This window comes from Hippichthys cyanospilos, chromosome 10, assembly GCF_059441005.1.
Source record: "Hippichthys cyanospilos isolate Australia breed blue-spotted pipefish chromosome 10, RoL_Hcya_1.0, whole genome shotgun sequence".
NCBI lineage: Eukaryota > Metazoa > Chordata > Actinopteri > Syngnathiformes > Syngnathidae > Hippichthys > Hippichthys cyanospilos.
Window position 1 is genome coordinate 4,520,001 of NC_142378.1, and position 20,478 is coordinate 4,540,478.

At 41.3% G+C, this 20,478-nt stretch overlaps 1 protein-coding gene across 1 annotated transcript in view; it reads right to left on the bottom strand.

The window, feature by feature from the left end:
• Positions 1 to 20,478, bottom strand: part of LOC148416686 (cadherin-2-like) — a 36,486-nt gene extending 16,008 nt beyond the window's left edge. Inside the window, exons 1-2 of the mRNA XM_088425156.1 lie at positions 20,313 to 20,478; positions 17,743 to 17,851 (exon numbers count right to left, since the gene is read on the bottom strand). Coding sequence (XP_088281282.1) covers positions 17,743 to 17,851; positions 20,313 to 20,360 — 157 coding nt within the window. The 5' untranslated portion in view covers positions 20,361 to 20,478. The remainder of the gene's footprint in view (positions 1 to 17,742; positions 17,852 to 20,312) is intronic.

Sequence of the window (20,478 nt, forward strand, 5' to 3'; positions counted from 1 at the left end):
TCCATTTAATCCTCCAATCAAAAACAAGACGTCAGCGCCGTCAGCTTTGTTCCGCCCGAGAGCGCGGCGCCCGCTCGCATCGCGCCGCACCTGATTGATGCTTAATTGCAGTCACAGCTCGTGCATCTATTTTTAAAAATACCTCCACTCGGCCGTCCAAACAGGAACCGCTTCTACTTTTACAGAGAAAAAATATTCACGGCTGTCAAGTCAACAGGTGGTGCCATAAATTCAAGTTGATAGAGACCATTTATAACCCTACAACTTTTCGACGATTAGTGCCTAGTGACATTTTTTTCCCTTAATTTTTACAACATAATAAGGAAAATGCGCCTGCTAGCTTAATGCTAACACCTAATGCATTTACTGGCTAACAGATAATGCGTATGTATACGCATTTATAACCACACAAATTTCTCTATCGAACAGAATTTCGCTCATAAAATGAGGAATTAGCGCCGAGCGACATTCTTTGTTTCATAATTTTAATAGTAAGATCACCTTTATATAACACCAATTATAAAACAAAATGAATTATAACAATGGGTATTCAATATAAACAAAACAGCGATCTTTAGAATACCCTTGATAGCTTAATGCTAGCACATTAAAGAAAAGTTATCTTAATAATTCTGTTGCTAGCTTAATGCTAGTACATAAAGTAAACCCACCCTTATGAAGTTTGGGGCTTTGTCTGTAAAACTGTATTATACTACCCTCTGGTGGCCAAGGCAGCCACACCGGAAGGAGCAGCCCAATGAATTGAATTGCCGCATTAAACCGCAATGAATTTTTTTTTTTCTAAGTTGAAAAAAAAAAACCTCTTTTTGTCATAGCTCTTAAAAATCTTCTTTAACATCACGTGTCCCCTTTAAGACGACGCATCAGTTCTTGGAAAGCTGGCGCATCTGTCCCGCTCCGCCCTCCTTTCCCGCCGACCTGCCGGCTGCGAATGCTCACTCATTATCTACGGCGGCGTGGAAAAGCGAGCCACACCGTCGGATTTACCACACGGCTGCTCCACATGCGCGGAGACGCAAGTGGAGCGGAACAAAGGAGATGTTGCTGGCTGTTTTGGCCCGGCCCGCTCGCCTTGGCTCGATAACAAGCAAACGCTGCACGTGTCGGCCTCCGACGTACGCAGAATAATTTATAGGTTTCCTTCCTAACCTTTCAAAGGACATGGTCCCCGCGCTTCTAGCGCGGCACGAGCTAGCGCGGCAGGGGGCTGGAAGGCCCTTTTGCGTTGTTAACGCCCCCTCTTTGGAAAAAAGCGTCCTCGCAACACGGTTAACCTTTCATCTGTGAAATATTCCCGCTCACGCTACGTTAGCCGGAGATGATTGTGTAAACACCATTCACAGACGGCCGAGCGCTACATGAAGCGCCTCAACTCGCTTCGACTTAGTTCCTTGACAGCAAGATGCCAGCGGAGAGCGCTGAAGCACTATGTAAAAGCTAGTTTTTGCTAATATACGCCGACAGAAGAGGATTAGGGTCGATGAAGACAAAAAATACCGTATTGTCACGTTTATTTACCCAGAATTCTCATCAGAGAGTAAGAATTCTCATGTTTTTAGAATTCTTTAAAGTCAGAATTTTGACCTTATTCTTAGAATTCTCTCAGACCATTCTTAGAAATCTCTTTGAATACAAGATTTTCACATGACCTTGTTCCTAAAATCATCCCTTTAAAGTCATAATTCTCAAGAATTCTCAGAACAAAGTCAAAATTTTGAGACAATTCTGAGAAATCAGAAGCAGGCAGGCAGATTTCTGACTTTACAGTCAGAATTCTGAGAACAGGGAAAAGTCTGAGTTTAAAGTCCGAGACTTCTGATTTCTCAGAATTCTTTTCATCGGAAATTTGACTTTGTTCTGAGAATTCTCATTTTAGTATCAGAATTCAGACTTTAAAGTCAGAACTTTGTAAAGTCAGAACTTTGTAAAGTCAGAATTCTGAGAACAGGCAAAAGGTTGAATTTAAAGTCCCAGATTCCTCAGCATTATCTCGATCGAAATTTTGACTTTGTTCTGAGAATTCTCATTTGAATGTCAGAATTCGGACTAAAGTCAGAACTTTGTAAAGTCAGAATTCTGAGAACAGGCAAAAGGTTGAATTTAAAGTCCCAGACTTCCGATTCCTCAGAATTATCTCGATCGAAATTTTGACTTTGTTCTGAGAATTCTCATTTGAATGTCAGAATTCGGCCTAAAGTCAGAACTTTGTAAAGTCAGAAATCTGAGAACGGGTAAAATTCTAACTTTAAAGTCATAATTCTAACATTAAAGTGATAATTCTGAGAACAGGGAAAAGTCTGAGTTTAAAGTCCGAGACTTCTGATTTCTCAGAATTCTTTTCATCGGAAATTTGACTTTGTTCTGAGAATTCTCATTTTAGTATCAGAATTCAGACTTTAAAGTCAGAACTTTGTAAAGTCAGAACTTTGTAAAGTCAGAATTCTGAGAACAGGCAAAAGGTTGAATTTAAAGTCCCAGATTCCTCAGCATTATCTCGATCGAAATTTTGACTTTGTTCTGAGAATTCTCATTTGAATGTCAGAATTCGGACTAAAGTCAGAACTTTGTAAAGTCAGAATTCTGAGAACAGGCAAAAGGTTGAATTTAAAGTCCCAGACTTCCGATTCCTCAGAATTATCTCGATCGAAATTTTGACTTTGTTCTGAGAATTCTCATTTGAATGTCAGAATTCGGACTAAAGTCAGAACTTTGTAAAGTCAGAATTCTGAGAACGGGTAAAATTCTAACTTTAAAGTCATAATTCTAACATTAAAGTGATAATTCTGAGAACAAAGTCGAAATTCTGATGGAGAACTCTGAGAATTCACAATTCTGACACGTAAACGTCAGAATTCTGAAAATAAAGTGAATCCTGATTTGAAAGCAATAACGTTTTTTTCCGGGTCATAATCAATGCGTAATGGGTATTTTCCACAACGGCGATTACGCGTGAATGCGCGGCCCACCAGGAAGAGGGAGAGCGTCTTAATGAAATTCATGAAAAATCATATTATCCACATTCCCGGGTGGCTGACAGTGCCGAGACGCAACCCCTGGCCGGGCTTCAAGACACTCTTTATCTGGCGACAGCCAGCTGTCGCACGCACGCCGGCGGGCTGGAAAGTTGAGCGGTATTTTGCGATTATTTAGCGCCGGGAAAATTGTTTGGAAAAATTCACTAGTGAGGCTTTAATCCGGTTAAATTCCCTTTGTTGACTTTTAATCTTTGCTCTCTGCGCGCTCGTGTGTTTATGTAAACGTGCGCGTCTTTTGTGCGCTAAGCCTATCAGTGACGACCACGGAGGGATTTGGGCGCCAAACGCCGCCTTTACACCGAGCCGGCGTTTCCCCCCCGATCGGCCTCGGGGATCAAAGTGCGTGTCGGTGCGCCGCCAAACGTGTTGAGGTGACCCTCGCTCTGTTTGCTCCTCGCTCGTTTTTTTCCCTTTTTTTTTGTGCCAACTTGCCGCAAAAGCGCGTTGACTGACACGATTTGCAAATAGAGGATCTTCACCCAGCCTAGCTGCCAAGTCAAAATCTGTTTGGGGGGGCGAGATGCGTGAAGAACAGCGTATGGAAAATGATTAAAGCCAGAGAAGAAAAAAAGAAAAGCAACATTCTTTGTTTTTGTAGAATTTTCATCATTTTTTTTTAGTTTCAGGCACTTTGACGCACTTGGTTATTTTTTTCAGTTTTAAACTAAGTTGTAACCCGTATAAACGCTGTAAAAAGTAGGTAAGGGTTGTTTATATTCTTTTTTTCTTTTGTTAATGTTAAAAAGCTTTAGGTATACTTGAAATTATTTTCTAACGGAGAATAATCTTATTTATCGCCTCCAATTATCGTTAGCTTTAGCCTGATAACAACGTATGCTAGCTGCCGCGCTCGCCAAGTTCGCTAGCCCTTGACGGACACGCTGTGAAATCCCATCGACGCGCTTTGCTAAACAATCCGCCAGCACCAGGAACAACCATGAAATCTTTCTCGAAACATGCGCCACTCGAGTAGAACATTTTGTTGGCGCCCCTCCGGTCTCCGTGGCAACCGCCCAGGCGGGAGTAGGTTGTCCGCCGCGGAGCCTCAAATCCATCAAAACGTCGGCGCGGAAGATTTTTCACGCCGCTGCCCGGTGCGAGCGGCCGACGGATGAACGGACGCCAATTAACGGCGCGGTCGGCCTTCACCTGCTTTTCGCACGTTTGTGGCTTTGTGGTCCCTGAAAGTGGCGCCCATGAGAAAAAAAAATCCATACACACTTGAGCGGTGGCGGGAATGCGGGCCTCAGCTCCACCGCTGCCATTCATCTTTTTATTACCCCTCGTGTTCTTTTTTGCGAGCTCAGCGCAAATCAACGAGCGCGCCTTGGAAAAAGCGGGAAATTAGAAATTTTTCATTTTCTCGGAGAAAATTGCAAAAGAACGCCGTCATTTGTTTCTATCCGAAAAGTTGTGGTCCAGGTCAAAGTTTTATGAGACACGTTTTGAGTTTTGGTGTTTTTTTGAATGAAGGATAAAATGTATTTTTTTGTTAGTTTTTTTTTAATTTTATTATATGCTTGTAGTTGGATGCTGCCCCACTTAAGTATATTTCTTAAATCTGAGGTTCTTGACATTTTTTTCAACTATGCACCTAGGAACTAAATTTGTAGTGTTATCACTAAACAAAATAAAGACCTAAATGTTTTGCAGAGTCACTATAACGCAATTTGACGATGATTGTGTTTCATGTTCCATTTCATTTGCTCTTAATTAGAGAATAAAGTGAGCATTACATTGGATTTGATAATGGTGCAGAGAAATCCTGTTGAAATCTCACTTAAATGTCTTCAAGTACCCGAAGATATTAAAAGGCATGAAAAGAATTTAAAAAATTAAGATAATTAGATAAAAAAAAAAAAGTTAACCACGCCATTGGAGGAGAAGTGTTAGATGCGCACAAGATATACGGTTCATTCAAGTGCATTTGAACATTTCAAACTCGGGCAGAATTAATTAGTTATCATAGATTAATCAATTATTTAACTTAATGCCCTGCTGCTACCAACTGCCTAATTTACCTGGCGATGGTCAAATAAGGGCAGTGCCCGTCCCCCTCCCTCCAACACACACACACACACACACACACACACACACACACACACACACACACACTTAAAGCACCAGATCAGAATTGTCAGATTTCCAAGAAATGCAACACATAACGCAATCTGCACAAGACATGCGGTGCATTCAAATACGTTCGGACATTTCACACTCAGGCAGAATTAAATAATTACCTATCATAGATTAATTAATGTGGAAATGCGACACATGATGAGGTCTGCACAAGACGTGCGGTGCATTCAAATACATTCGAACGTTTCAAACTCAGTCGGAATGAATTCATTACCTATCATAGATTAATTAATTCATGCAGCTACCCACTCCCTAATTTACCTGGCGATCGTCAAATAAGAGCACTTTTTTTCCCCCTCTTAAAGCACCGGATGAAAATTGTCCGATTTCCCAGAAACGCAACACATTACGCAAATAAACAACGCATCGGGGCCAACGTTTTAATTAGCAAAATGAACACGAGCGCGAGCGAGCTAACTCGCCGGGCGCGGCGCGCTTAGCCTCAAACGTTTACCCGGCGGCGCCGCGTCACTGCCGGCAAATTGACAACGGCCGAGCGCTGACTCGCCCGCCGCCAGATGTAAATCCACTTTACGACGGACGTATAAATCTGATAGGCGCGCACACGGCGCTAGGGAAGTGGTTTAAGGAAAGCCAGCCGCCATCTGTTATTGCGACAGGCCGGGACACACAATCAATATTTGTAGCGCCGCGCTGCGACAAGCGCTGATGGGCCGGGCCGGCGCTGGTGGCCAAATGAGATTTACTTCATTACGCTTCTTTATTTAATTGTGCCAGCGCCCGCACCGAGACGCCAAAGAGCCCGCGGGGAAATCAAACTGCCCTCCGCATTTTTCATTTCATTTTTAATAGAGCCATTCGGCTTATAAGGACACAATAGACGACGTTTGCCGTCAAAGCAAAAGCGCGCGGCGGCCGTTTCACGTGACCATAATTGCCTTTTAGCTTCGCGCCGTACCGACAAAGCAGAAATTTCAAAAGGGCTGACTTCGGAATTGCTCCCCGTCTACGGTATATGGGACCCTATATACGTCATTAACCGCACCTGAGTGGTGTTCCGAAATTATTTTTTGTTTTACTGATGAGTCGACCACATAGTTGACTATTTAAAAACTGCAATTTAGTGATTAAAATTTTCACCGGTTCCTAACTCCCTGTTAGGGATTTTCAATGCATTCTTATAGTCGATTATATACCGTCATTCCTCAAATATAAGACGCACGTTTTTTTCCACAGAAATGAAACCCGAAATTATGGGTGCGTCCCAGTGGATCAAATGGGATCGGGCCGCAAGGACCGCGCCCGAAATAATGATGTTTTGGAAGCGATTTAGTTTATTCTTTAACAGTCTTTAACATTTGTGCTTTGGAGAGGGAGACAATTTTTCCGATGTTAAATTTGTATGTCCTTATTTCAAATGTGTACGTTTTTATTTTACATTTCCAGTGATCCAGGAATCATTTACAAGTCCACAGGAACAATAATATTTATTTTTTGGATTATTGTGAGTATTTAAGTTTAGTTTGGGGTTATGCGAAGTGCTTCCTGTGTGATGTCATTGCTAAAGCGTTAATGACGCGCTAACGCTAACATCAGACGCGACAGCCTAAAGTGGCACGTTACATATGTGTTTTTATGTGAATATATACAATGTTAGCCGTAGCTAATGTCAGTTTCATGTTCGGTACTTCTACGGTGTAAATTATTGGTGGGAAATGTGGAGGAAACGAGTAAAGATGAAAACTGTAAGACCTCATGTTGGCGTGAGCGCTCGTGTCTCATATTATATGGCAACAATGTTACGTTTGTTGAATTTTTTCACGTTACAAACAAAATATTTCTGCCGAGGTGTTTCCTTAGCAGAATTTTTCGTAACGAGCGGCATTTGTAAATCGAGGGAACCACTACATTGGCGACATTGGACAAAATGATGAAATCCTTCTCGCAGCCACTTGGGGGCATAATCGTACGCCATCTGATCATTCCCGTGATATCTTTGATTCATTTCTTTCTCCGGTGACATCATCTCTCGGCGTTTCACCTGCCATTATTGTGAGATAATTGCATTTTCTCGGCTGTTTGTTTCCTAGATGATTATGCCGAGAAAAGCGATTTCCCCCGAGGCGTTCGTCTTGCATTGGATTTTCCGAGCGGATCTGAGACCCGCGACTTCCCAGGTAAATTACAATCCGTGCTTGACTGAGTCCGCGACTAATGGCTGGCGCCATCGCCAAACACACAAATGTACACACACGCACACACACACACATTGGCTATTAATGGAGTCATTCACAGGTCCATTCGAAAAATAGATCACCGCTTGGATTTGAGCGAATCAAGCGCACCTTTTGTCCCTATTCCGGAACGTTTAGCCTCGTTCCCCCCGGGGAAAGAACCCCGCTTCCAGGGTGAAATATTTGCGGGGAAAATGATCGTGAGTTTTCATCCGAGGCCGGCGGTAAACGGCGTAAATCTCGTTGGCGGAGGAAATCGATGGCGGTGCTGCAGGGGACAAGCAGCCCGGGAAAAACACGCACACACACAAACACACGCGCAAAAAAGAGATAAAGCAGATTTTTGGAGAACCCGAGGCTGCTGGGATGTCTGGTCTGGCTTAGTATTCCTAACGACTACAATTTGAGCTGTTAGCTCGTAAGAGTAAAAATGTCAACTTCGGCTGTGTTCGAAATCACTCGCTAAACGCTGTACAGTGACATTTCAATGTGCAAATTTAATCAATTAAACTCGTAAATGGAGGTTAGCAATCTGTCGCTCCTTCGCCAAAAATGGATAACCGAACTAGCTAACATAGTTAGCTACAGTCGAAGGAATGACACCTTGAGTAATTATCCAAATCACACTTCTAAGCCGAGCAAAACTAGCATAAATGTTGCAGGGCATTTATGTCATTTGCGGTTTGGCAACCACAAATTCACCTAGCTACATGTTTAAAAAATGTTTTTAAATAGATTGTGTCACAATATCCACAGGTTTGGATTCCGGGAATTGCGGATTATAAGGTGCAGCAGTCTGCAAAAAATGAGGGGGGAGTTAAAAAAACAAACTAACTCGCAGATAAGCCACATTAGGCTACAAACCGCAGGGCTCAAATCATGAGAAAAAAGTTGAGGTTTATAATCCAACAGCAAATACGGAACATTGAAATTGTTTTCCAAAATTTAAGCTATTTGTCAGTCCACCATGCGGGTGGTATTTTTTCTACCAATTATTATTGACTAGACATGTTTGATCCCGCGTTTTTTTCCAGCCCAATACCAGTATGACTCTTGAGTAATCAATACAAAGAACTGATACCAGTTAGTTCCCGCCACACAGATGGCTCCATTTGGCATCCCGCCGTTTACGTTACACCGCCTTTCTTTGCTGACACTGTTTCATTTTTGCCGTAATTACGGCTTGTAAAATAGCGTTTTGGCACAACTGGGCCTCAAACTGCTACTTTGCCGCTTGCGTGCCGGTCGCGCAGCCTTTTCAATGACATCCAAGCAAATCATTGTCCTTTAGGGTGTGTGATTCATTGTACAAATAAAGCCTTTGTTTTTTTTTTTTTTACTTTTTTTTTTTTGATGACCTGATGACCATTTTTGCGTTCTGTTGACATGCTAATCTATAATCCAGCCGCATGCATCGTTGTATTACTTTTTAAGAAGCCCGAGCAAAACAAATCAGCAATAGTTGACCAAACATCGGATTATATCTCGAATGAGCTCAACAGACGAAAGGTCACACGCTAAACACTAAAGTCAATCTTCCTACGATAAACGTTAGTTGACTTCTAATGTGTACTTGAAGGTTTCTTGCTCAAATTGGGTAGGTAGATGATACGCAGGTAGATTAGAGAGACAGACTGCTAGCTTGATACATAGCCAGTTAGCTTGCGAGCCTGATAGATAGATAGATAGATAGATAGATAGATAGATAGATAGATAGATAGATAGATAGATAGATAGATAGATAGATAGATAGATAGATAGATAGATAGATAGATAGATAGATAGATAGATAGATAGATAGATAGATAGATAGATAGATAGATAGATAGATAGATAGATAGATAGATAGATAGATAGATAGATTGTTATACAGGCAGACAGATGTAAACTGACAATTTAACAACATTTGCAGGCATGCATTCTTGCATCAGCCGATATTACTTCAACTTGGCCAAGTCATTTTGTGCCGAAAGATTCTGGAATGTATAACCACGATTCACATGACATTTTTTTCCCGTTCTGTTTAATTATCAAAGTGTTGTCCGTTGAAGTAATTGTCTCATAAATAACAATATTTTAGAAGGTGACTTTCATTATCAGAATACGCCGCAATATTTTCGCAGGCTGGGAATAGATTAATGGCTTTTCCATTCACTTCAACGGCGACTCAATTAGCTCAACTCCAAAGCACCTCACGTACGTACACGCGCGCGCGCTCATACATCGGTAGCGGTTAGTCAGATGTGAGGTCGGGCGTGCAGACATCATTCATTTAGCAGCAAATGGCTGAGAGACGGAGACAGAGTGAGAGGGAGGGAGGCGCAGGGAGACAAATGGGCGGACGGGATTTAGCAGAACACGAACGGAGACGGCACCTGCGGGACGACACACACGCACATACAGTACAGACAAACGCACGCTAGCCTCAACTGTGGAGCTGGGATTTGTAAACTCAGTGTAGAGATTGTAATGAGAAACAGGCCTCGCATACACATTTTATTATGTGTCTTCTAATGTGATGTCAATGTCAGCGTTTTTGACATACACAAGCTGGAAAAATTTACCCGCAAATGAAACAAGTCAAATTGGTTTTCTTGTCAGAGAAAAGATAGAGAGAAAACAATTCTTCACAGGGCGTAACGATCATTTGATTCTCTCCAGGAAATATTTCACTACCGTATTTTCCGCGCTATAAGGCGGACATAAAAGCCGTCGATATTCTCAGCGGACCCCAGAACCTGCTGTGCCTTATACAGCTCATAAACCGCAAAAAAGTTTTCGGTTGCATTTTGATTTAAAAGAATAAGTTTAATATTTATTTGAATCATATTGATATTCTTTAAACTCTTGATTCATTTGTTGACATTCCCTGTGACGCACCTCCATCTGGTGGATGATAATGAAACCCCAGGCACTACTGTAGCTTCTATTCTATGAGTCTGATAATGCGGTGCGCCTTATACACGAAAGCTGTTTTAAAATAAGCTGTTCAATGAAGGTGCGCCTTATAATCCGTTGTGCCTTAAAAAAATAAATAAATAAGGTTCTTCAAGGGGAACTCAAGGCGAATTTTGTTGCAATACATGATTCCAACTGATGATTTTTTAATGTGAAGCATAAAAAAGAGCTACATTTTTTTCAACCAATAAAAAACTTTGATCTTGATGCTATCAGTTAGCCAGTCAAAGCTGCTTTAAAAAAAATTTTGTCCGCATTAAGCTAGCGAGGTTGTTTGGTTGTTTTAGTGTTGTGTTGTTTTAATCCAATCCTTTGCTCTTAACATGAAAGGAAAAGCATTGCAAAAAGAACAAGGGTGCTGAAATTTCGCCCAGATGGTGACGACATAACGTTTTCCAGGACCACTTAGTTATCACTGCAACAATGACGGGGTAATTTAGCTGTAATCGAAACTGGAAGCCTCATATCTAAAAAAAAAACTTGTAAGTCAAGGCAGCAGACGCTTGCCGCGCTTCAACGAATGTTCTCGTTTTCGTTTACACCTTAAACGACGTCGCTCGCTGAGAGTTTTCGTCGGGCGCTAACAGAGGCGCTAACAAGCGCCGGATGGAAAAGCGCATTCAGAGAGAAGCGATGGAGGGATGAGAAGGAAAGAAAAGGGGAAGGGGGGGGGCGCTTTGATTGGGGATGGCCGCCTGGCTCCATCCCGCATGCAGCTGCCAGGCTGATGTATGAGGCCGGAAGAAAGGAGGACACGCTCGCCCTCCCCGGCTGGCAAGAGGAGGGACTGATAAGGCTCATTTGTGAGACACGTGAGAAAAACGCTTCCGGAGGCTTCCGTCCAAACGCATTGGAGGAGGATTTGCGGCCCGATTGTTTCCACAAAATCATCACAATGAAGAATGAATGCACACGCCTTTGGAATTATTTAGCTGCAGCTCCACATTTTCATTTCCATGCTACCCCCCCCCAAAAAAAATCATTCAAATACTTTGAACATGTATATTATCTTAAAATAGCACACATTTGAATCAGATAATAATGTTTAAATATTTTGATTAAAAAACATACTACATAAAACAACTATACATCGATACACATCGATGTAATCTAGTTTTAACTGAAAAATTAAAGCAATGTCTTAAAAATACACCAAAAATGCAACAAACAATTGTTTGTCTGACCATAAATAAAAATTACACCAACTAAATTATTGTTTATATTCCATAAATCACATTTTACTGTATATATGTGAAAAATGTATGATGTAAATCAAGCTAAATTAATTTTCCCAAAAATATACAGCTCAACTTCATCATTGCATATGCACGTGTCGCTGTATGTCCATTTCTTAAAAATATATAATTGCAAAAATAAGTCAAAGATGAATTTGAATTCTTTCAGTGCCAAGCGTTATCGGAAAAAGCATCCTCTGGAGTGCCAGTATATTTCGCATTTTCGCTCATCTTTCAAGGCTGACAGAATAATGTGAGCTATGTAAATATGGGTGGTATTCTGTATATGAAAAATTGACTTCCATTCCTTACTTAGAATTACAAATATGTAATATATATTTTGTATGTATGGCAACACTGCCATCCAATGGTCACAGTTAGCACTACAGCGCTCGTTTGGCTTAATATTCCATAAGCACTAGTCAAGGGTGTCAGCTACCCTCCATAAAAAATAGTATTTGAGGAGAATTTTATGATTTATCATCTGCGCTACTATTTAAGGTGAGAATTCTTGGCACTGAAAGAATTAAAAATGTATGCAAAGTTAAAATTGAATGTACATTTTTTTCAATAAATTACAAACTGAAAGAGATGATTTCAAATGTGTATTAATTATAAAAAAAAGTAAAAAAAAAAAAAAAGTTTGTGGTCTGCGGGCCACACTTTGCGACCCTTCATTTTGAGAGTTGATTTGGAGTGGCGCCCCCTAGTGTATGAAACGCTAAATTCCATCAACGGTTGCATGTTTACACTTTTTAGAATCTATTTCTGTGCCGACCGGGAGCAGAAATGCGCCCCGAGTGGGAGGACACGCTTGCTTGGGTTGTGTGTGAGCGTGTGTGTGTGTGTGTGTGTGTTGGCTCAAATGGCGGGGTTTTTCCAGAATGTTTGCGCGTGTGTGCGCGCCGTAGTCGTATCACCGATGGACACTTGCTGCCTTAATAGGACGGATGGATGGGAAAACAACCAAGGTCAGAACAGTCGGGCCTGTTGCTCGCCACAGGAAGTGCGGAATAGCAGATGACCTCAACGCGACACACACACAAACACACACACACACTTAGCGGGGAGGGAACGGTGGTCCGCCTAACATGCTGGCCTGGCAGCTGTATCAACTTTCCCTTCCCACATTTCGTTTTTGTTTGCTGGCGTCGTGAAAGTGAAACCTGTGACTCAGTTCCCCGAAACCATTTTCTCTCTTTTACGGCGCTTCCAAAAAACACTTCAAGAACACCGAGGGGATGCCGGGGATATTTTCCACGCTATCAGGAAGGTCGTGTCCATCAAGCTTGCACGATAGATTAAAAAAAAAAAAAAAATGTTGTGTAATGCAGTGCTTCTCAAATTGCCCAAATTCTCAAGATGTTACAATACCGGGGTGTATATATATCGGTTCAGTCTGCTCACTTCTTTGATTGAAAATAAAAGCTAACGGCAGCTAATGTTAGCTAACGGCCAGCTGACGTCCGCCCTCAAGCTCCTCCCGTTATGGCACAGGTGTGGAACTCCAGTCCTGGAGGGCCGGTATCCTGAATTTCTTTCAAACCATCTGTCTCAAACGCAACTAATTCAAATGATTAGAATCATTTTCAAGCTCCCGAAGAGCTAGCTAAAAAGCTAATCATTTGAATCAGGTGTGTTGGGGAGAGAAAACCGGAAAACATGCAGGATGCCGGCCCTCCAGGACTGGAGTTCCACAACTACGCGTTATGGTAATTGTTGTAAGTAAGAATACGTCCGATATATAAACGCGCATCTGTACATCAAAACTCGGCTTATATGGCTAACATCTTCCTTGAATGATGTCGAATTAAAAAAAAAAAGAAAAAAAACAGACACACCCATACTTTTGGCCTTCTTTGTTGGGAAAAAAGGTGCGCCTTATTTGGGAAATTCGGTATATTTTGCAAAGCCCCTTCTAGGAAAGAGAAAACCTTTTGCCCCGCCTACACACACAAACACAAACCCCAAGTCTTTTCAACATTAACAAAAGAAAAAAAACACAAATACATCAACTTTCAACAACTCTTAACAACGTTTCTACAGCATTTACTGTATACAGGTTACAGGTTAGTCTAAAGCAGAATTAAATAATCAAGTACATCAAAGTGCCTGAAATAAATGCTGAGTTGTGCTGGAACTTCAAGAAATACACAAACAAACACACACACACACTCACACACACACACACACACACACACAGTAATCCCAAGATGAAGATGATTTTTTTTTCCACCACTGGTGAAAGTAAGTAGTAAGCATTTTCAAACAATTGCCTTCATCGTATTATCTCCACTTCCTGTTTCCTGTTAGCGAGGAGTCAGCTGTCACCTTTGACCTCCTTTCCCATCATGTCAGTCTTGTCTTCTCTTCTCCCTCCAACTTTCATTTTCTCATTAATAACACACTCTCGCTCTGCTCCAATTAAATAATTCAGAGCGTTCGGGATGGTCTAATTGGATCGGAAGGTGGCAGACTTGCCTCAAGATAGCTTCAAGCGCTGCTTCTCAACCGGTGGGCGGACATTTTGGCTGGTCCACATTTTAAGGTCAGTTAACACTCCAAAAACAACTGGGGCAAAAGTAGCCCAAATTGTGTCGAAAATGAACTGACCCCCAAATTTTAGCCTTAGATTAAAACTTAAAATGAAGTCAGTTGCTAACTCAACACAGAGAAAATGGCTAGCATACATCTGCGGCGGCTAAGGCTAACAGTGAACTTGAAAAAGCTCGGTCAAATCAAGGCTGACGATTCATCCTAGCATCTGTGGCGTTAGCATGACAAATCCGCGCAAAGTTTGCTAACGACGCTTTACCACAAATCACGGCTAAAGCAGCTCATGCTAATGTGGCGCATTTAGGCTAACGTGCCAAACGGATGACTTAAAACGGGCTAGGATGACAAATGATGGCTAATGCGGCTAATGCTAACACAAGGTCAACAAAGTGTGGCTCTTTTTTGCAAGACATTCACTCACATTGAATTTGAAACCCTAACACGGTAGGCGCTAATGACGCGAAGACGGCGCCTGTCGCTTGTTCTGCCGCTGTTGTGTTTTTGTTGTTATTTGTTCGAACGAGCCGTTGCGGGCTGCAGACACTCTTGCCTTGTTCCACTTGACAGCGTCTGGACAAGCTCGGTCAAGCGCGGAGGCGCACACACACGTGCGCCGCGCACAAACACACGCACACACACACTCACGCTCAGCTTTGTGATCTTGAGAGTTTTTGCTGGTCGCATCCATTCAAGGTTACTTTTTGACCTTTTTTGTGGCGGAGGCCAGAGTTTTTCCCTTGGTTTGATTTTCACAGTCCGACGGTTCAAATCGATTTGCTTTCCTCGCTAAAAGAAAAAAAAAATATGAAGGCGAAGCTTCCTCTTGACATTCTGGCTCGGCCGAGCATCGATCGGGAGGTTTTTTTTTTTTTTTTTGCGAAAACGGAAAGAGGCGCTTCCAAGCAAGAGTCTTGACTTGTTGTTTTTGTGGCTGCCACAAAACACAAAGCCCTAACCTTGACTTGAAACCTTAAAAAACTAGTTTGAAACCCTAACTTGAAACCATACTTTGAAAACCTGACCCTGACTTGAAACCCTACCCCTGACTTACTTTTTGGTTTAAAACCAGGACTTGAAACACTAATTTGAAATCATAAGTCTTTGTTTGAAACTCTAATTGATTAAAAACCTCAACTACAGAAAAACTTAACTAGCTCGAAACACAAATTTGGAAAAACTACCGTCGTAATTGAAACCTATAATAATACTTGATTAAATAAACTAATTTCAAACCCTAACTTTGAAACCCTACTCCTGACTTACACTCTCGTGTAACCCTAATTTGAAAGCATTGCTCTTCTTTGAAACCTAACTGATTAAAAACCTTAATACTAGCTTGAAAAAAAATTTGAAAAAACATGAATTGAAACCCTACCATCTTAATTTGAACCCACTATACTTGCTTTAAAAAAGTAGTTTGAAACCCTAACTTGAAAATATACTTTGAAAATCCTCATATGAAACGTTGAACCTGATTTATACTCTTGGCTTAAAACCCGAACTTGAAACCCTATCCAATTAAAAACCTTAACACCAGCATGAACCATAAATTTAGAAAATCCTTGAGTTGAAACCCTACCACCATAATTTGAACCCATTAAACTTGCTTAAAAAAAACGAATTTCAAGCCCTAACTTGAAACCATACTTTGAAAACCCTACCCCTGAGTTACACTCATGGCTTTAAACCAGGACTTAAAACCCTAACTGATTAAAAACTTTAACACGAGCATGAAACACATTTTTGAAAAACCTTGACTTAAACCCTAATTTGAACCCATAATACTTAAGAACTCATTTCAAACCTGAACTTGAAACCATACTTTGGAAACCCTACCCTTGACTGACAATTTTGGCTTAAAATCTGGACTTGAAACCCTAATTGATTGAAAAACCTTATCACTACCGTGAGACACAAACTTTTGAAAACCCTTGACACCCTACCACCATCATTTGAACCCATAATGCCTGCCTAACAAACACATTTCAAACCCAAACTTCAGACCATACTTTGAAAGCCTGACCCTTCCCCAAACTGAAAACTAAAATCTGAAATGACTAACTGCTGTTATTGTTCCTCGTGGAAAGTTATTTTCTTGACTGAAAACAAAAGAAAAAGTGAAAGAACATCTTTGTTTTGTTTTTTTTCCACACGGGGCCAAACTTGACCCAAAGCGAGTCATGTCGAATCCAATTGAGTTTCAGCTGTGAACGCTTTAGGCAAAATTGGAAAGAATGAACATGAAGCATGCCTTGTTCTTGATTTTCTAGAATTTTCCGCAGGTTTTTTTTTTCCCATTCTGTGACGAAATCATGCATCAGTTTTTTTTTTTTTTTTTTAGAGAATGTATATATATACAATATATATATATATATATATATATATATATATATATATATATATATATATATATATATATATATATATATTATATGTATTATATATATTATATATTTTTATATTATATATATTATTATATATTTTTTTAGAGAATGTATATATATACAATATATATATATATATATATATATATATATATATATATATATATATATTTTTTTTTTTTTTTTTTTTTTTTTTTCCAAAGCCAGTCAAGTCAAAATGGCAAGTGTACAAAAAAAAAACAAAAAAAATCATCAATATCATTTCCTCCATGTAAACTTGTTTTCGATTTGATTTTTTTTGCAAGGTAATCCCTCCCGGCGCAAACAAACAACTTCTGCTTTCAAGTCTGGAATCAAATGTAAATATTTAAGTCGCTTCAATCTTAAACTTAAGCTGCCGCTACTGTGCATAAGCTGCACTTTTTTTTTTCTTAAACTCTTTTTAAATCCTGTTGCTGAGTTGAGGCCAAGTATTTGCATGCCTCTGATGAAGTGTGCACGCGCATGAATGTATTCATGGACTTTCCTCCGAGTAAAAGTTGCAACTGGAACAGCACCGACGCTTCCAGCATCCAAAAAAATGTGCTCGAAACTTTAAAAAAATATATATATATGTATATATATATATTTTTTTACATTATAGGGGCTGTTTTCCTATCACAAATTAGATATTACAATTATAAAGTTGCCATTAGTTTACAGGTGTATCAAAAGTATGAGTGGTATCAGTACTTTGTATCGGTTCATACTTAACAGTTGGTACTGTTATCAGTCTTAAAAACGTTCTATCAACTACCGTTTTTATTTAGTTAGTTCGTAAGTAGGGATGGTCAAATTTCGATACAACTATCATTATCTCGCTGAAACCTGGCTTTTTTTTCAAGGTATCGGTTTTCAAGCTTGGTCCTCAAAATCGAGTATTGCGCAACAATGCCGCGCACAAAGAAGCTTCAAGCGTGGAAAACAGAAATACATGAAATGTGTGCGTGTGTGTGTGTGTGTGTGTTCACGTGTGTGATCACAGATTTTGTGTGGTCTGCTGAGCGGATGCTCCTAATCCTGCTCCACTCTCAGTCTTTGCAAAAGCCCCCCCCCCCCCCCCCCCCCCCCCTCAATCTCAATTGTGGCTCAAATGGCGGTACTTCCCATAAACAACCCCCAACCACCAGCGGGGGATTATTAGTCCGTCTGCGGGTGTGTGCGCGTGCATGAGGCTGACCGTTGACGACGGCCTGTCCCTGTTCCAGCTCGCGCTCCGTCTCCACCGTGTACTCGTCCTGCAAGAAGCCCCTCACGCATGGCGAAGGCGGCCCGCCCAGGACCGCCACCTGCGTGCACCAAAAAAAAAAAAAAAATGTGATGACAACCCAAGAACACAGGCAACAAATCACTTGGAGTTCATGTTCTACAGGAACGTGCAATTATTCATGAAAAAAACATTGTTTTCGACGCTCTTCTTCTTCTTTTTTTTTAATGCTGCTAGTAATCACTGGGCCAATACGTTTTTCAACAATATCAACAAAAAACAGGCAATTAACTAAGTACCCAGACCACCCACAATGACATAACCAACCAACCATCCAATATGCCGACGAAAAATGGACACAACCAGCAAACTAACCAATTAACCAACCAACCTACACGTTAACCGTTACCCAAACAAACAACAACCCACTACAACAAGCAACCACACGAGAAACAACCCAAAACAATTACAAATTTTAAATGAATCATTAACCAACCAAACAACTGCTGACCAACCAATAGACCGACCAACCAACCAACTGTACAACCACGGGCCGACCAACCAACCAACTACATACTTAACTAAACAATTAACAAGTCATCAACCAGTGGATTAAGCAATACACAACTACTCAATAACCAATCAATTATCCAACAAGGCAACTAAGCAAAACCAACCAACTGATCGACCAACCAACCGACCAACCAACCACCCAAAAAAAACACCAAACCAACTACTGACCAATCAACCGTCTGACCGACCAAATAGCAACCAACCAACTACATAGCCAACTATTTCAACAATTAACAATTCACCAACCAACCATCAGACAATATTACTACTAGCTAACTAACTCACCACTCGTGATCCCAACAAATCAAACACCGGACAAGCAACATCCCTCCAACGAGACAAATAACTAACCACCCAAACTTTTCCCACTTATGATGTCAAGAAATGGAAGCTATTGCGACTTGGCAAGTAAGCAACACATTCCAACGAAAGCCAATCGAAGCGTCCCTGGCGCGTACAATTAATGAGGTCAGATCATTGTGTTGATCATTGGCGTGTCTCCTGTTGTTTTCAACATGGACCCCGGTGCCCCCCACCCCCACCCCCCACCCCCCCGCCCCCAAACACCGTCTGACAAGCTTGCATGTAAAGCATCTGTTGAAGCTTGTTACCGCGGTAATGGGTTAGCGTGTGTGTGCGTGTGTGTGTGTGTGTGTGTGTGTGTGTGGCGCGGCGGGTTGGGGTGGGGGGGGGGGGGGGGCAGGTGGGGTATGGCCACTGATTTGCTTCCACTTAACCCAAAAAGTAGGATTCAGCATAGCCGGATTATGTCAGCAGGAAGTCAGCTCGCATATGGAGCAGCCAGCAAACGTTCTAGCGCCAAGTCTAACCTAGGCTAACCTTAAGCCGAGCTAAACTAAGCTAGGCTAGACGCTAATGACAAAAACAAATCATTTGAGGTCGCCATTCACAGAGGAGCCATTTTACGTTGACGCCCTGGCGCCACACTATAGACTAGATCTAGTATAGCGATATAGACTAGCTAGAGCTAGAGAGCTAATATAATATAATATAATATAATATAATATAATATAATATAATATAATATAATATAATATAATATAATATAATATAATATAATATAATATTAATATAGCTACATATCCATCGAAACAGAAGTTAAAAATACATACAACTAGCAAACATGGAAAGAACCAACAGATCGAAATAGTCAAGATAATTTTTGTGAAGATCAAATAGATATAGCTCAAAAAAAAATGTATAGCTAACATATGGATAGGTTCAGTAGGAAGATAGCTATACAATACTATTGATTCTATAGCTAGCAAGCTAGCTAGCAAATTACAGATATAAGATGGATGGATGGACGGTAGAGGGATGGATGGATGGATGGATGGATAGATAGATAGATAGATAGATAGATGGATGGATGGATGGATGGATGGATGGATGGATGGATGGATGGATGGATGGATGGATGGATAGATAGATAGATAGATAGATAGATAGATAGATAGATAGATAGATAGATAGATAGATAGATAGATAGATAGATAGATAGATAGATAGAGTTAGCTTGAGAGACATCAAGAGACAGAGACATACAGACAGACATATTAAACTATTGTACATACAGCAAACAAGTAAACTAGTCAAGACAACTAGCAACAGATTTAAGCAGGAATAGTCACGGGAAAGAAAAAAAGTGTGCGTGTGTGTAGGTGTGTGTGTTTTCTTCAGTATGTGTTACCTCCCGCCCTCCAGCAGCCCGAGCGCAAATAACGAAACGATAGGATGTCAAAATGAATGACAGGATCACCATGGTAACCCCACATCATCAGCGCTGCTCCCAGATCCAACCCGAGTGCACGGCGCACGCTAAACATCATCAAGATGTTCATTTCAGCCTCCGAGTTGCCTTCAGCATCCCGCGCAGCTACGCGGGTGCGCAAAACGAGCGCCGCGATCGGAGCATCGCCGCTGCTCGATAATGATGCGCGGGGCCGTACCTGCAGCGCGGCCGCCATGAGCGTCCAACAGATCCACACTGGGCGCATGTCGTGCTCGTTTCCGCGGATCCTGCGTCCCTCCAGCCGCCCTCCTCGCCTGTACTGTGAGCCTCTTCGCCCAACTGACGAGCCAGACCCCCACCGAGCGCACGCCGCCTCCTCTCTC